The sequence below is a fragment of the Ranitomeya imitator genome, chromosome 5 (assembly GCF_032444005.1).
Source record: "Ranitomeya imitator isolate aRanImi1 chromosome 5, aRanImi1.pri, whole genome shotgun sequence".
NCBI lineage: Eukaryota > Metazoa > Chordata > Amphibia > Anura > Dendrobatidae > Ranitomeya > Ranitomeya imitator.
In genome coordinates this window covers 379400505-379418906 of record NC_091286.1, presented here as the reverse complement: position 1 = coordinate 379418906, position 18402 = coordinate 379400505, and the positions used below count along the sequence as shown (strand labels likewise).

The following is an 18402-nucleotide window of genomic DNA, read 5'->3' as shown; positions in this document are numbered from 1 at the left end:
CAGCACGCTTTATTCTAGCGATTATTATTGGGGTGCAGCACGCTTTATTCTAGCGTTTATTATTGGAGTGCAGCACGCTTTATTCTAGCGTTTATTATTGGAGTGCAGCACGCTTTATTCTAGCGTTTATTATTGGGCGCAGCACGCTTTATTCTAGCGATTATTATTGGGGCGCAGCACGCTTTATTCTAGCGTTTATTATTGGGGTGCAGCACGCTTTATTCTAGCGTTTATTATTGGGGTGCAGCACGCTTTATTCTAGCGTTTATTATTGGTGTGCAGCACGCTTTATTCTAGTGTTTATTATTGGGGTGCAGCACGCTTTATTCTAGCGTTTATTATTGGGGTGCAGCACGCTTTATTCTATCGTTTATTATTGGTGTGCAGCACGCTTTATTGTAGTGTTTATTATTGGGGTGCAGCACGCTTTATTCTAGCGTTTATTATTGGAGTGCAGCACGCTTTATTCTAGCGTTTATTATTGGGCGCAGCACGCTTTATTCTAGCGATTATTATTGTGGCGCAGCACGCTTTATTCTAGCGTTTATTATTGGGGTGCAGCACGCTTTATTCTAGCGTTTATTATTGGGGTGCAGCACGCTTTATTCTAGCGTTTATTATTGGGGTGCAGCACGCTTTATTCTAGCGTTTATTATTGGGGCGCAGCACGCTTTATTCTAGCGATTATTATTGGGGTGCAGCACGCTTTATTCTAGCGTTTATCATTGGGGTGCAGCACGCTTTATTCTAGTGTTTATTATTGGGGTGCAGCACGCTTTATTCTAGCGTTTATAATTGGGTTGCAGCACGCTTTATTCTAGCGTTTATTATTGGGGTGCAGCACGCTTTATTCTAGCGTTTATTATTGGGGTGCAGCACGCTTTATTCTAGCGATTATTATTGGGGTGCAGCACGCTTTATTCTAGCGTTTATTATTGGGGTGCAGCACGCTTTATTCTAGCGTTTATTATTGGGGTGCAGCACGCTTTATTCTAGCGTTTATTATTGGGGTGCAGCACGCTTTATTCTAGCGTTTATTATTGGGGTGCAGCACGCTTTATTCTAGCGTTTATTATTGGGGTGCAGCACTCTTTATTCTAGCGATTATTATTGGGGTGCAGCACGCTTTATTCTAGCGTTTATTATTGGGGTGCAGCACGCTTTATTCTAGCGTTTATTATTGGGGTGCAGCACGCTTTATTCTAGCGTTTATTATTGGGGTGCAGCACGCTTTATTCTAGCGTTTATTATTGGGGTGCAGCACGCTTTATTCTAGCGTTTATTATTGGGGTGCAGCACGCTTTATTCTAGCGTTTATTATTGGGGTGCAGCACGCTTTATTCTAGCGTTTATTATTGGGGTGCAGCACGCTTTATTCTAGCGTTTATTATTGGGGTGCAGCACGCTTTATTCTAGCGTTTATTATTGGGGTGCAGCACGCTTTATTCTAGCGTTTATCATTGGGGTGCAGCACGCTTTATTCCAGCGTTTATCATTGGGGTGCAGCACGCTTTATTCTAGTGTTTATTATTGGGGTGCAGCACGCTTTATTCTAGCGATTATTATTGGGGTGCAGCACGCTTTATTCTAGCGTTTATTATTGGGGTGCAGCACGCTTTATTCTAGTGTTTATTATTGGGGTGCAGCACGCTTTATTCTAGCGTTTATTATTGGGGTGCAGCATGCTTTATTCTAGCGTTTATTATTGGGGTGCAGCACGCTTTATTCCAGCGTTTATCATTGGGGTGCAGCACGCTTTATTCTAGTGTTTATTATTGGGGCGCAGCACGCTTTATTCTAGTGTTTATTATTGGGGTGCAGCACGCTTTATTCTAGCGTTTATTATTGGGGTGCAGCACGCTTTATTCTAGCGTTTATTATTGGGGTGCGACACGCTTTATTCTAGCGTTTATTATTGGGGTGCAGCACGCTTTATTCTAGCGTTTATTATTGGGGTGCAGCACGCTTTATTCTAGCGTTTATTATTGGGGTGCAGCACGATTTATTCTAGCGTTTATTATTGAGGCGCAGCACGCTTTATTCTAGCGATTATTATTGTGGCGCAGCACGCTTTATTCTAGCGTTTATTATTGGGGTGCAGCACGCTTTATTCTAGCGTTTATTATTGGGGTGCAGCACGCTTTATTCTAGCGTTTATTATTGGGTTGCAGCATGCTTTATTCTAGCGTTTATTATTGGGGTGCAGCACGCTTTATTCTAGTGTTTATTATTGGGGTGCAGCACGCTTTATTCTAGCGTTTATTATTGGGGTGCAGCACGCTTTATTCCAGCGTTTATCATTGGGGTGCAGCACGCTTTATTCTAGTGTTTATTATTGGGGCGCAGCACGCTTTATTCTAGCGTTTATAATTGGGTTGCAGCACGCTTTATTCTAGCGTTTATTATTGGGGTGCAGCACGCTTTATTCTAGCGTTTATTATTGGGGTGCAGCACGCTTTATTCTAGCGATTATTATTGGGGTGCAGCACGCTTTATTCTAGCGTTTATTATTGGGGTGCAGCACGCTTTATTCTAGCGTTTATTATTGGGGTGCAGCACGCTTTATTCTAGCGTTTATTATTGGGGTGCAGCACGCTTTATTCTAGCGTTTATTATTGGGGTGCAGCACGCTTTATTCTAGCGTTTATTATTGGGGTGCAGCACGCTTTATTCTAGCGATTATTATTGGGGTGCAGCACGCTTTATTCTAGCGTTTATTATTGGGGTGCAGCACGCTTTATTCTAGGGTTTATTATTGGGGTGCAGCACGCTTTATTCTAGCGTTTATTATTGGGGTGCAGCACGCTTTATTCTAGCGTTTATTATTGGGGTGCAGCACGCTTTATTCTAGCGTTTATTATTGGGGTGCAGCACGCTTTATTCTAGCGTTTATTATTGGGGTGCAGCACGCTTTATTCTAGCGTTTATTATTGGGGTGCAGCACGCTTTATTCTAGCGTTTATTATTGGGGTGCAGCACGCTTTATTCTAGCGTTTATCATTGGGGTGCAGCACGCTTTATTCCAGCGTTTATCATTGGGGTGCAGCACGCTTTATTCTAGTGTTTATTATTGGGGTGCAGCACGCTTTATTCTAGCGATTATTATTGGGGTGCAGCACGCTTTATTCTAGCGTTTATTATTGGGGTGCAGCACGCTTTATTCTAGTGTTTATTATTGGGGTGCAGCACGCTTTATTCTAGCGTTTATTATTGGGGTGCAGCATGCTTTATTCTAGCGTTTATTATTGGGGTGCAGCACGCTTTATTCCAGCGTTTATCATTGGGGCGCAGCACGCTTTATTCTAGTGTTTATTATTGGGGCGCAGCACGCTTTATTCTAGTGTTTATTATTGGGGTGCAGCACGCTTTATTCTAGCGTTTATTATTGGGGTGCAGCACGCTTTATTCCAGCGTTTATTATTCGGGTGCAGCACGCTTTATTCTAGCGTTTATTATTGGGGTGCGACACGCTTTATTCTAGTGTTTATTATTGGGGCGCAGCACGCTTTATTCCAGCGTTTATTATTGGGGTGCAGCACGCTTTATTCTAGGATTATTATTGGGGTGCAGCACGCTTTATTCTAGCGTTTATTATTGGGGTGCGACACGCTTTATTCTAGTGTTTATTATTGGGGCGCAGCACGCTTTATTCTAGTGTTTATTATTGGGGCGCAGCACGCTTTATTCTAGTGTTTATTATTGGGGTGCAGCACGCTTTATTCTAGCGTTTATTATTGGGGTGCGACACGCTTTATTCTAGCGTTTATTATTGGGGTGCAGCACGCTTTATTCTAGCGTTTATTATTGGGGTGCAGCACGCTTTATTCTAGCGTTTATTATTGGGGTGCAGCACGCTTTATTCCAGCGTTTATTATTCGGGTGCAGCACGCTTTATTCTAGCGTTTATTATTGGGGTGCGACACGCTTTATTCTAGTGTTTATTATTGGGGTGCAGCACGCTTTATTCTAGCGTTTATTATTGGGGTGCAGCACGCTTTATTCCAGCGTTTATTATTGGGGTGCAGCACGCTTTATTCTAGCGTTTATTATTGGGGTGCAGCACGCTTTATTCTAGCGTTTATTATTGGGGTGCAGCACGATTTATTCTAGCGTTTATTATTGGGGTGCAGCATGCTTTATTCCAGCGTTTATTATTGGGGTGCCAGCCCCCCATTACACAAGGTCCGAGTGTCAGTAACCCCATGGTGCAGAGCCGGGCACAGCACTGGCATCACACGTGGAGCAGCAGAGCCCCTGGCAGTGCCCACTGCGGGGGGCAGGGAGGGAGCAGGATCCGCCCAGGTCCTTGTTAGGAAATGTTTCATCAGACTCCGAGTGTCTGGCGAAGATGTGTCTAGAAAGCTCCTAGCAGGGCTGCCATAACCCGGCACTGTCAGCTGGTCTCCATTACCCGGCACACACATGGCACAAGCCAAGATCCAAGCCAAGGCTAACGAGGGGCAAAATGGGGGCAAGTTCTGCCGCTCCATGTCCATGGCAGCCCGGTCCACTCACCTGGTGGAAGTTCTGGATGACCTCGAGATAAGGTAACGGGGCAGGGGGACCTGACACCATGACCTGGCATTACCCAGGGCAGTATGGCACCAGATGGCAGCACAGAGCAGTGGGCACAGGTCATCTGGCATTGCATAGTATATTGTCCTTGAGGCTTAAAAATCTGTCATGTTGATCTGTCTCCTGGAAAGCTGGGTGCCCATTATTAGAGCCCACCCAGGGACTGTGTCCTGCATAGTCATGCCCCAATATGGGTGCAGAGCATCGTTGTTGTGTGTAATTAAGGCCACGTTCACACTAGCAGTATTTGGTCAGTATTTTACATCAGTATGTGTAAGCCAAACCCAGGAGTGGGTGATAAATGCAGAAGTGGTGCACATGTGTCTATTATACTTTCCTCTGATTGTTCCACTCCTGGTTTTGTCTTATACAAATACTGAGGTAAAATACTGACTAAATACTGAATGTGTGAACGTGGCCTAACAAGGGCTTCATGTCCTTTCCATGAGTCTCCTTCATGCTCTGTATTTTTTCTACATGTTGGGTATAAACTCCATGAACTACTTGAGACTGATGTGGAGCTGGCTCCTGGCCCGGCCACCTTGACCTGACTGCGGTGGCTTTGTGCCTCCCCGGTGACGCTGTGAGGGGAAACGTGGACAGGCTGAGTCTGTGCAGATCCACGTCAATCACTGACCTGCCACATATTAAAGAAGTGCTAATATGTGAGGGGGAATCCACAGCCGTAACAAAGCTAATGGGTTTCTGGTTGCCGTTTAGGGCGGTTGTCATAGGCCCGAAAATCTGTGTGAGGTTCCTGAACACAACAGGCTGCCCCAGCTCTCAGCACCTGCCATAGTCTGTCTGTCACTGTAGACTATGTGCACACGTTCAGGATTTCTCGCAGAAAATTCCTGAGAAAAAACTGACATTTTCTGCAAGAAATCTGCATGTGTTATTGCCGCGTTTGTGATGCGTTTTTTTCCGGACATTTCCCAATTCATTTTGTAGTGGGAAACCCGCAAAAAAAGCGCAAAATTAATGAACATGCTGCGTTTTTTACCGCGATGCGTTTTTTTCCGCATCATGTGCACAAAACATGCGGAATTCATTCTAAATGATGGGATGCTTATTCTATGCGGTTTTTTTGCGGTTTTATAGCGTTTTTATCGGGAAAAACCACGAAAAAACAGCAACGTGTGCACACAGCCTAAGAAGTGCTTCTGAATTCAGAATGTCTTGGTTATGTCAGCAGCATATTTACATTTTTGTTGAAGGAATTGTCCACTATTAGGAAAGTGACCCCAACGGAGAGCAGGTACTCGCCCTCCCCGGGTCCAGCGCTGGCTCCTCGCCACTGCTCAGGGCTCGGTGTCTTGGATGTAGCGGTGACATCACATCAATAGGTCATATGACAAGTGTAGCCAATCACTGAGCTCAGTTGCTCGTGCCATCTACAGTGCAGCCATAGCGCTCAGTGATTGGCTAGAGCAGTGATGGCACCGCTACATCTAAGACACCTGGCAATGGTGGAGAGCCAGTGCTGGACCCGGGGAGGGTGAGTACCTGCTTGTTATTTTAGGCATCTTAGGCTGCTTTTACACTTGCCGTGATTTTGCAGCCCCAATAGATTTCTATGGGGCCGCAAAAACGGGCAGCAATAATTTCATGGTACGCTGTATGGCCGTGAGGGCCGAGCTTGCTCGATATTTTTCACAGCTTACCGACACGGCCCCCATTGTAAATCGCCGTGACTTCCGGTTTTGCGGACCGCCGTTTTATTTTCCTAATCCTTTTGCTATAGTATTGGGAATCTGAAAAACTGCGATCCACAAGTTTTTTGCAGTCCAGTATTGTGGCAGACCTTGAAAATTGTGGTGATACAGCCTGCAAAAAAGGGCCGCAATAACGGGCCACAAAAAACACTTACTGGGATTTTAAGTTTGGAGTCCACATTCCTGAGAGGAGAAACGCTTTAAGGCTGTGCCCATGTTCAGGATTGTTCGCAGAGTTTTCCTGATCAAAACCGAACTCCTTTCGAAGGAAATCTGCTTGCATTTTTCTCGCTTTTTTTGCGTTTTTTTCACAAGCGTCCCAATACAATAATATAGCGGCAAACTCGCAGATTTTCCGCAAAACTAATGAACATGCTGCGTTTTTTTCCGCGATGCGTTTTTTTTGCGGGAAAAACCGCAGCATGGGCACAAAAATTGCGGAATGCATTAAAATAATGGTATGCTTAATGTAAGCTTTTTTTTAGCATGTTTGCAGCGGAAAACCGCTGCAGAAATGCTAAAAAAAAAAAGCTAAAAATCCGAACGTGGGCACACAGCCTAAGGGTATGTGTCCACGTTCAGGAAACGCTGCGTGTTTGATGCTGCATAGAGACGCAGCGTCAAACACGCAGCGTCCAGATGTTACAGCATAGTGGAGGGGATTTAATGAAATCCCGTCTCCACTATGTGTGGTAACACACACCCAGCGGCCCTGCGACTCTGGTCATGCAGCGCGTCTTTTAAGATCGCAGCATGTCCGTATACCTTGCGTCGCCGCAAGGTATAACACAGGGCCCTATGGTGGGGTGCGATGATCCCGGATGTGTGCTATGAACACATCCGGCATCATCGCGTCACAGAAGGGCGCGGAGCGGGTTTGCCGCTCCGACCAAACCGCCGGCCATCCTGAAGGTGGACACATACCCTAAGACTATGTGCACACGTTGCGGATTAGGCTCAGAAATTTCTGGTGCGGATTCTGCCTCTCCTGGCAGAAAACGCACCTGCGGATTTGTCGCGGTTTTTGTGCGGTTCCGCAGCGTTTTTTGTGCGTTTTTGTTGCGGTTTTCTTGCGGATTTGCTGTGTTTTTTACCCCTGCGGTTTTCTATAAAGGAATGGGTACAAAAACGCTGCAGATTCACAAAAAAGAAGTGACATGCTACTTCTTTTAAACCGCAGCGTTTCCGCAGTGGATTTTCCGCAAAGAGTGCACAACATTTTTTTTTTCTCATTGATTTACATTGTACTGTAAATCAATTGCGGATCTGCAGCGTTTCTGCACCTCAAAAAACGCTGCTGATCCGCAGAGAATCCGCAACGTGCGCACATAGCCTAATGGTTCGCTCACACTTGTGTATAAATCAGTCACAATCTCATCCAGGTGAGTGGGATGATTTTTTTTTCATTGTACTTTGTGTGCTGTCTGTGTACAATCCATTTTTTTTACTCAGTAGCTATTAATCATTTACAGGACATTGACCGTTTCCTATGTTACAGAATTGTAATGTATCCGTAATAATCCTGACTGTCTGTATGGCATCTGGTTTTTTTTCTCACACCCATCCAATTTTGGGGGATGATTCACAGCATGGCGAATACATGTAAGAAAAAATCCGCAGATCTGCTCTGCTTCATTGAATAATAGTGGTCCGAGTGCGACCCTTTTTTTTTTTTTTTTTTTTCTCGCATTGCACTCGCCCGATTTATGCGCATGTGTGAGGTGAGCCTTAAAGGGAACCTGTCACCTGAATTTGGCGAGACAGGTTTTCGGACATATGGGCGGAGTTTTCGGGTGTTGGATTCACCCTTTCCTTACCGGCTGGCTGCAATATTGGGTTGAAGTTCATGCTGTGTCCTCTGTAGTACATGCCTGCGCAAGGCAATCTTGCCTTGTGCAGGCATGTACTATGGAGGACAGAGAATGAACTTCAATCCTACAGGTCCTTCTCAAAAAATTAGCATATAGTGTTAAATTTCATTATTTACCATAATGTAATGATTACAATTAAACTTTCATATATTATAGATTCATTATCCACCAACTGAAATTTGTCAGGTCTTTTATTGTTTTAATACTGATGATTTTGGCATACAACTCCTGATAACCCAAAAAACCTGTCTCAATAAATTAGCATATTTCACCCATCCAATCAAATAAAAGTGTTTTTTAATAACAAACAAAAAAACCATCAAATAATAATGTTCAGTTATGCACTCAATACTTGGTCGGGAATCATTTGGCAGAAATGACTGCTTCAATGCGGCGTGGCATGGAGGCAATCAGCCTGTGACACTGCTGAGATGTTATGGAGGCCCAGGATGCTTCAATAGCGGCCTTAAGCTCATCCAGAGTGTTGGGTCTTGCGTCTCTCAACTTTCTCTTCACAATATCCCACAGATTCTCTATGGGGTTCAGGTCAGGAGAGTTGGCAGGCCAATTGAGCACAGTAATACCATGGTCAGTAAACCATTTACCAGTGGTTTTGGCACTGTGAGCAGGTGCCAGGTCGTGCTGCAAAATGAAATCTTCATCTCCATAAAGCATTTCAGCCGATGGAAGCATGAAGTGCTCCAAAATCTCCTGATAGCTAGCTGCATTGACCCTGCCCTTGATGAAACACAGTGGACCAACACCAGCAGCTGACATGGCACCCCACACCATCACTGACTGTGGGTACTTGACACTGGACTTCAGGCATTTTGGCATTTCCTTCTCCCCAGTCTTCCTCCAGACTCTGGCACCTTGATTTCCGAATGACATGCAAAATTTGCTTTCATCAGAAAAAAGTACTTGGGACCACTTAGCAACAGTCCAGTGCTGCTTCTCTGTAGCCCAGGTCAGGCGCCTCTGCCGCTGTTTATGGTTCAAAAGTGGCTTTACCTGGGGAATGCGGCACCTGTAGCCCATTTCCTGCACACGCCTGTGCACGGTGGCTCTGGATGTTTCCACACCAGACTCAGTCCACTGCTTCCTCAGGTTCCCCAAGGTCTGGAATCGGTCCTTCTCCACAATCTTCCTCAGGGTCCGCTCTCCTCTTCTCGTTGTACAGCGTTTTCTGCCACATTGTTTCCTTCTAACAGACTTACCATTGAGGTGCCTTGATACAGCACTCTGGGAACAGCCTATTTGTTGAGAAATTTCTTTCTGGGTCTTACCCTCTTGCTTGAGGGTGTCAATGATGGCCTTCTTGACATCTGTCAGGTCGCTAGTCTTACCCATGATGGGGGTTTTGAGTAATGAACCAGGCAGGGAGTTTATAAAAGCCTCAGGTATCTTTTGCATGTGTTTAGAGTTAATTAGTTGATTCAGAAGATTAGGGTAATAGGTCGTTTAGAGAACCTTTTCTTGATATGCTAATTTATTGAGACAGGTTTTTTGGGTTATCAGGAGTTGTATGCCAAAATCATCAGTATTAAAACAATAAAAGACCTGACAAATTTCAGTTGGTGGATAATTTATTATTATACATTTTTATAGCGCCATTTATTCCATGGCGCTTTACATGTGAATACGGGGCAAATATAGACAAATACATTAAACATGAGCAGATAACAAGGCACACGAGTACATAAGGAGGGAGGACCCTGCCCGCGAGGGCTCACAGTCTGCAGGGGGTGGGTGAGGATACACTAGGAGAGGGAAGAGCTGGCTGTGCGGCTGTTCAGTAGGTTGAGGATCACTGCAGGCTGTAGGCTTGTCGGAAGAGATGAGTCTTCAGGTTCTTTTTGAAGGTTTCTATGGTAGGCGCAAGTCTGATGTGTTGGGGTAGAGAGTTCCAGAGTATGGGGGAAGCACGGGAGAAGTCTTGGATGCGGTTATGGGAAGAAGAGATGAGAGGGGAGTAGAGAAGGAGGTCTTGGGAGGACCGGAGGTCGCGTGTAGGTAGGTACCGGGAGACCATGTCACAGATGTATGGAGGAGACAGGTTGTGGATGGCTTTGTATGTCAGTGTGAGGGTTTTGAACTGGAGTCTCTGGGCGATAGGAAGCCAGTGAAGGGCTTGACACAGGGGAGAGGCTGGGGAATAGCGGGGGGACAGGTGGATTAGTCGGGCAGCAGAGTGTAGGATGGATTGGAGTGGTGCCAGAGTGCTAGAGGGGAGTCCAGAGAGTAGGAGGTTGCAGTAGTCGAGGCGGGAGATGATAAGGGCATGCACTAGCGTTTTTGCAGTGTTGCGGTCAAGGAAAGCACGGATCCGGGAAATATTTTTGAGTTTGAGACGACAGGAGGAGGCAAGGGCTTGGATATGTGGCTTGAAAGAGAGGGCAGAGTCGAGGATCACCCCGAGGCACCGGGCGTGTGGGACTGGGGATAGTGAGCAGCCATTGACATTGATGGATAGGTCTGGTGGAGGGGTAGAGTGAGATGGGGGAAAGATGATGAATTCTGTTTTGTCCATGTTCAGTTGTAGAAAGCGAGCAGAAAAGAAGGCTGAAATGGCAGACAGACAGTGCGGGATTTTGGTAAGCAAGGAGGAGAGGTCAGGTCCGGAGAGGTAGATCTGCGTGTCGTCAGCGTAGAGATGGTACTGCATACCGTGGGATTCTATGAGCTGTCCCAGGCCGAAAGTGTAGATGGAGAAGAGTAGGGGTCCTAGAACAGAGCCTTGAGGAACACCGACTGACAAGGGGCGAAGTGAGGAGGTGGTGTGGGGGAGGGAGACACTGAATGTTCGGTCTGTCAGATATGACGAGATCCAGGAAAGGGCCAAGTCTGTGATGCCAAGGGATGAGAGGATTTGTAGCAAAAGGGAGTGGTCTACAGTGTCAAAGGCAGAAGACAAGTCCAGGAGAAGGAGGACAGAGTAGTGTCGCTTGCTCCTGGCAGTTAGTAGGTCATTGGTGACTTTAGTTAGGGCAGTTTCAGTTGAGTGATGGGAACGGAAGCCTGATTGTAACCGATCAAAGAGGGAGCAGGAGGAGAAGTGGGAGGACAGTTCAAGATGGACGTGTTGCTCCAGCAATTTGGAGGCATAAGGGAGAAGAGATATCGGGCGATAGCTAGACACAGAGGATGGGTCGAGGGAGGGCTTTTTGAGGATGGGTGTGATCTTGGCATGCTTGAAGGATGAGGGAAAGACACCTGTTGTGAGTGAGAGGTTGAAGAGGTGCGTTAGGGTTGGGATGAAGACCGTGGAAAGGTTAGGGATGAGGTGGGGATAATGAATCTATAATATATGAAAGTTTAATTGTAATCATTACATTATGGTAAATAATGAAATTTAACACTATATGCTAATTTTTTGAGAAGGACCTGTATATTGCGGCCAGCATGCAGCCAGCGGGTAAGGAAAGGGTGAATCAAACACCCAAAAACTCCGCCCATATGACCGAAAACCGGTCCCTCCAAATTCAGGTGACAGGTTCCCTTTAACATTGTTGTTCTCTCTGTCATAGAACAAAAAGAAACAAAACTGAGTGACACGTCCATTACATAATGGACACCAGCGGTGCTAGACGGACCCCGTTCATCGTAAAAGCTTGTTCACGTGTTGTGTTTTTGCTTTGTTTTTTTTTTTCATTCTGAAAAAATCTCAAGTGTTTTACGGTTAGCAGCAAAATAAATGAGGTTTCTAAAGTCAGATTCATAGTGTATTTTATCGTCCTGGCAGTTTTTGTGGTGCAGTGCGTTTATTTATTATGTCAACTCTTTCAGTTCTTTTGCTATGTTTTTATTTTACCTATTTAGCTGCTTGCGTAAAAAATGCAAAAAACCTGCATGAAATATTTTTAAAAAAGGCGTAAAATACGCTGCATTTCTACTGCCAGCGCTCTGCATTTTTCTTGCAGAAAAAAAGCTGCAAAAAAGCATAGTGTGAACATACTCTAATTGGGTTCATCAGGTTTTCGTGACATTATCTGTTTATCAGGACAAAATACCTTGGTACCTGCAGCCAGTATTTTGGTGTAACTCCCATGTGGGTGTGAATCTCTTTTATTCCACATTTCCTTTTTTGGATAAATATGAACAAGACAACATGTTGTATGTGCCCTATTATTTACCATACTAACGTGGCCTGCTGGGAACGCTGTGCTGATCCGCTGTATGATAACAGATGGCCTTCCCCATTACTGTAAACCTCTTTTACTAGGACATGGGAAACCCATCTGGAGGCAGCAGCAAACAACTGCAGTAATTAAACGGGAAAGTGATTGGTCTGATCCGGAGATACACAACGGGCTTGTCTGCTCACTTTCACCCGCAATTAGCCGCTCTGAGGCTATGTGCACACGTTGCGGATTTTGCTGCGGATCCGCAGCGTTTCCGCAGCTGCGGATCCGCAGCAGTTTCTCATGAGTTTACAGTACAATGTAAACTTATGGGAAACCAATAACGCTGTGCCCATGCTGCGGAAAAAGCCGCGCGGAAACGCAGCAGATTATTTTCCGCAGCATGTCAATTCTTTGTGCGGAATCCGCAGCGGTTTTCCATCTGGTCCAATAGAAAAATGCAGATGGAAAACCACAGCAGAATCCGCATTAAAAACCACGATAAATCCGCAGTAAAAACCGCAGCGGTTTTGCACTGTGGATTTATCAAATCCGCTGCGGAAAAATCTGCAGCGGATTTTTCTACGTGTACACATAGCCTGACTCCTGTGTTCTCCCTGCTTGTCTTGCTTTTATTCTCCTGCTTCTGGTATTATTATTATTATTATTATTACTGTTAGTACCTGATTTTGCATGCTTTACATTTTTGCAGGCTTTCCTAGTACAGCATTAGTTATACTTTTTATGCATTGCACTTGCTTGTTTATTCTTTGTGTGCTTTACAGTTCTTATCTTCGGTCATTTCACAATTTCTATAGTTGGCTTGACTCCAACTCATTAGAAAGTTCAACGATGCTTTGAACATGGGGAAGAACAAAAAACTGGGTTACTTCTTAGTAGAGGACTGCAGATTTTCTTTAGTCCCTTGAGTTTGCAAAAAATCCTGAAAACCTTTGTAAGGCCTGTTTCACACGTCAGTGTCTCCGGTACGTGAGGTGACAGTTTCCTCACGTATCGGAGACACTGACACACGTAGACACATAAAAATCAATGCATCTGTGCAGATGTCATTGATTTTTTGTGGACCGTGTCTCCGTGTGTCAAACATGGAGACATGTCAGTGTTTGTGGGAGCGCACGTATTACACGGACCCATTAAAGTCAATGGGTCCGTGTAAAACTCGTACCGCACACGGACGTTGTCCGTGTGCAGTCCGTGTGCCGTGCAGGAGACAGCACTACATTAAGCGCTGTCCCCCCCCACTGGTGCTGAAGCCGCGATTCATATCTTCCCTGCAGCAAAGTTTGCTGCAGAGAAGGTATGAATAATAGTGTTTAAAATAAAGATCTATGTGCCAGATGCCCTATGGGAGGTGGAGCCGCATATTCATTACTGTAAATGAGCGGCCCCACGTGACCGCATACAGGAGAAGATGCGGCCAGAACAGGAAGCAGCGACAGCCAACGAGGGAGCTGGGTGAGTATTTTCAGAACAGCGGGGGGGGGGGGGGGGGGGGGGGGGGGCTGAGGGGGGGCTCGCACAGGAGGTGGGAGGGCGGGTGGCACATAGATCTTTATTTTAAATACTATTATTCATATCTTCTCTGCGGCAAACGCTGCTGCAGGGAAGATATGAATCGCGGCTTCAGCACCAGTGGGGGGGACAGCGCTTAATGTAGCGCGGTCTCCTGCACGGCACACGGACAGCGTCCCCCCCCCCCCCCCCCCGCTGTTCTGAAAATACTCACCCAGCTCCCTCGTTGGCTGTCGCTGCTTCCTGTTCTGGCCGCATCTTCTCCTGTATGCGGTCACGTGGGGCCGCTCATTTACAGTAATGAATATGCGGCTCCACCTCCCATAGGGCATCTGGCACATAGATCTTTATTTTAAACACTATTATTCATACCTTCTCTGCAGCAAACTTTGCTGCAGGGAAGATATGAATCGCGGCTTCAGCACCAGTGGGGGGGGACAGCGCTTAATGTAGTGCTGTCTCCTGCACGGCACACGGACAACGTCCGTGTGCGGTACGAGTTTTACACGGACCCATTGACTTTAATGGGTCCGTGTAATACGTGCGCTCCCACGAACACTGACATGTCTCAGTGTTTGGCACACGGAGACACGGTCCACAAAAAATCAATGACATCTGCACAGATGCATTGATTTTTATGTGTCTACGTGTGTCAGTGTCTCCGGTACGTGAGGAAACTGTCACCTCACGTACCGGAGACACTGACGTATGAAACAGGCCTAAGGTGTTCATGTAGTAGTCTGTTCAGACAGGCAGACGGCACTCTCCATGCTCACGTAACGATCATTGATAGAAATTAAGGGCCCATCTATTGTTGAATTTGCGGCTATTTTTGTCTAGTTTTTCCTATTTTATGGTATTTTTTCATTTTCGTTTTTGAAGGTGCACTTATTTTGAGGTCTATTTTTTTGATGCTCACCTGTTTTTTTGTTTTTTTTTCTGTTTGCCTTGTGAATATTGTAGCAGCCTACACATGATTTATTATAGCTTTGTAAAAAAAACACATTTTCTTTCTCAAATTTACTCCAGTCCCTTTCTGAGCTTTTTGATTAACCTGCATGCGCAATTTTGAAGAGTTTCTAAAAACAGCAAAGAATACAACAGGACAAAAGAGAAAAGTAAAATAATTAGAAATGATAAATGGGGCAGATGGAATGTAATTGTCTCAGTAGCACATTACTGTTTACACAGGAAGTTTAAAATCTTTTCACCAAATGAAAGAGTGAAATTGGGAGATTGCCGGCCTGATTGCAGTCAGTGTGTTCCTCTTTTCACGATTACCGGCCAGTGTAAATGGGCCCTTTGGTCTCATGCACCTAGTATGACTCCTGATTACCGGCCAGTGTAAATTGGCCATTTGGTTTCATGCACCCAGTATGACTCCTGATTACCGGCCAGTGTAAATGGGTCCTTTGGTCTCTAGCACTCAGTATGACTCCTGGTTATCGGCCAGTGTAAATGGGCCCTTTGGTCTCAAGCACCCGTTATGACTCCTGATTACAGGCCAGTGTACATGGGCCCTTTGGTTTCATGCACCCAGTTTTACTCCTGATTACCAGCCAGTGTAAATGGGCCCTTTGGTTTCATGCACCCAGTATGACTCCTGATTACAGGCCAGTATAAATGGGTCCTTTGGTTTCATGCACCCGGTATGACTCCTGATTACCAACCAGTGTAAATGGGCCCTTTGGTTTCATGCACCCAGTATGACTCCTGATTACAGGCCAGTATAAATGGGCCCTTTGGTCTCATGCACCCAGTGTGACTCCTGATTACCGGCCAGTGTAAATGGGTCCTTTGGTCTCATGCACCCAGTATGACTCCTGATTACCAGCCAGTGTAAATGGGCCCTTTGGTCTCATGCACCCAGTATGACTCCTGGTTATCGGCCAGTGTAAATGGGCCCTTTGGTCTCATGCACCCGGTATGACTCCTGATTACCGACAAGTGTAAATGGGCCCTTTGGTCTCATGCACCCGATTTTACTCCTGATTACCAGCCAGTGTAAATGGGCCCTTTGGTTTCATGCACCCAGTATGACTCCTGATTACCGGCCAGTGTAAATTGGTCCTTTGGTTTCATGCACCCAGTATGACTCCTGATTACCGGCCAGTGTAAATGGACCCTTTGGTCTCATGCACCCGGTATGACTCCTGATTACCGGCCAGTGTAAATGGGCCCTTTGGTCTCATGCACCCGGTATGACTCCTGATTACCGGCCAGTGTAAATGGGCCCTTTGATCTCATGCACCCGGTATGACTCCTGATTACCGGCAAGTGTAAAAGGGCCCTTTGGTTTCATGCACCCCGTTTTACTCCTGATTACCGGCAAGTGTAAATTGGCTCTTTGGTTTCATGCACCCAGTATGACTCCTGATTACCGGCCAGTGTAAATTGACCCTTTGGTTTCATGCACCCAGTATGACTCCTGATTACCGGCCAGTGTAAATGGGCCCTTTGGTCTCGTGCACCCAGTATGACTCCTGATTGATATATAAAGAGAACGGCTAAAAAACCCTAAGCCAGCTCACCAACCAGACCAGCCGTAATGGAGCACGAAAGTCCGTCTTGACCCAAACGTCTAGCAGCAGCAAATCCAACAAAAGGTAGATACTTCAGCTCCAATAAAATCTTGAAAACTTTAATAATCCAAATGGTTAAAATTGACAATCCTTACATGCAATGGACCAAACAGGTGTTAGTAATGAATGAGGCTACGCGATTCGACCTGGATCGGTCTTACTCATGCCCGTGTTACATTGCAAGTAAAAGCTACACATATATAGTATTCCAAAGCGAGAGGTTCCACCCTCTCCACATCACGTGATTTGCAGTGAAAGGTCCTTCAGACATATATGTGAGTATAATATACATTTTAAAACAAAAACACTACATAATTAGCAGTAATAGTATAACAATTCGTTTCTTTTATTTAACCCCGATGGAAATCGAGTATTGAGATTAAAAATCCAAAACGCCTCTCTCGTAAGGAGACGTCTATTTGTGTCTCCTCCTCGATTCGGTTTATACACTTTTTCTATGCCATGCACCTTAAAGGATGAGGTATTTCCATTGTGCACTGTACGGAAATGTTTTGCAGCCATTGATAAATTTCTATTTGTCACATTGCATGTATTAACATCTCTCAAATGCTCTGTAATGCGAGTTTTTAGTTTGCGCGATGTGGAGCCCACATAGGATTTCTGACAGGTAATGCACTCTATTTCATAGACTACATTTTTTGTATGGCAATTTATAAAGCTATTAATGTTATAGCTTTTAGATTTATCAGAGTTCCAAAATTTGTTTCCCAGCTGCGCATGGGTACAAGTACTACAGGCTGCGGTGCCGCATTTAAATAAGCCCTTGCAGTCTAACCAGGTAATAGATTTAGATTTAGTTTTAGAATGAAATGAACTTGGGGCAATAATATCGCCAATAGTTTGTGCCCTTCTAGCAACTATATTTACACCATCCTGTAGTAAGTGTGCTAATTCTTCATCTTCATATAGTATGGGCAATCTATTATTAATAATATTTCTAATCGAATTGAACTGTGGGGAAAATTGTAAACATACATGTAGATTGTTTGCATGTTTTTTGTTTTTACCTTTATTATCAATTGCACATTTTTTATTCTTAGGGGGGACTAAAAGGCCCTCCCTTTGTTTTTTCTCCACTACATTTATAGCCCTGTTCAAAGTCCAATTCGGATAATTTCTAGCCTTTAGCTTGGTTTTTAGTTCCTGGAACTCTTTTGATTGATCCTCTTTATTGCTGCAATTTCGTTTCAACCTGATGAACTCCCCCACTGGTATGGATTTTATAGTATGGGATGGGTGACTACTGTTCGCATGCAAAATTGTGTTGCCACTAATTGGTTTTATATGAGTTCGACTGGTGATAACTTTGCCAACAGTACCACTCAGCTCCAGATCTAAGAAAGAAATGGATTTATTATCCTGAACATAGGTAAATTTTATCCCAAAATTGTTAGAGTTAATGTATTCCACAAATCCCGGTATGGCAGACACATCACCCCCCCAAATAATGAGGGTGTCATCGATGTATCTGCCATACCAGGAGATGTGGTCAACATAAGGGTTCTCAACAGCATAAATAAATTCTTGTTCCCAATGAGCCATTGTCAGATTAGCCAAAGATGGTGAATATTTTGCCCCCATTGGGACTCCCGACTTCTGGATATATACTTCACCATCAAATGAGAAAATATTGTGTTCCATAAGAAAATACGTTACTCTCAGAAGATAATCTATCAGATTTTGAGAGTATTGACCAAAATCTTTAAGATGGAACTCCAGCGCTTTCATGGCTATATTATGGGGCATGCTTGTGTATAGCGAGACTACATCACAGCTGAGCCAGGTGTAATTAGCCTCCCATTTACGATTTTTAAAGGTTTTCAAAATTTCTCTGGAGTCTCACATATCCTGGCATTTTTTTCACCAAAGGTTGTAGCAATGAGTCAACCCATTCACAAAGATGCTCCGACATGGAGCCTATGCCCGAAATTATCGGTCGCATGGCTGGTATACCTGGGCTTTTATGCACCTTAGGGAGGCCATA

The 18402-nt window shown here is 44.9% G+C and overlaps 1 protein-coding gene across 1 annotated transcript in view; it reads left to right on the top strand.

Annotated features, from left to right (window-relative positions):
• Positions 1–4308: 4308 nt before the first annotated feature.
• BAG2 (BAG cochaperone 2) overlaps positions 4309–18402 on the top strand; it is a 76565-nt gene continuing 62471 nt past the window's right edge. Inside the window, exon 1 of the mRNA XM_069726724.1 lies at positions 4309–4547. Within this exon, the coding sequence (XP_069582825.1) occupies positions 4423–4547 (125 nt within the window). The 5' untranslated portion in view covers positions 4309–4422. The remainder of the gene's footprint in view (positions 4548–18402) is intronic.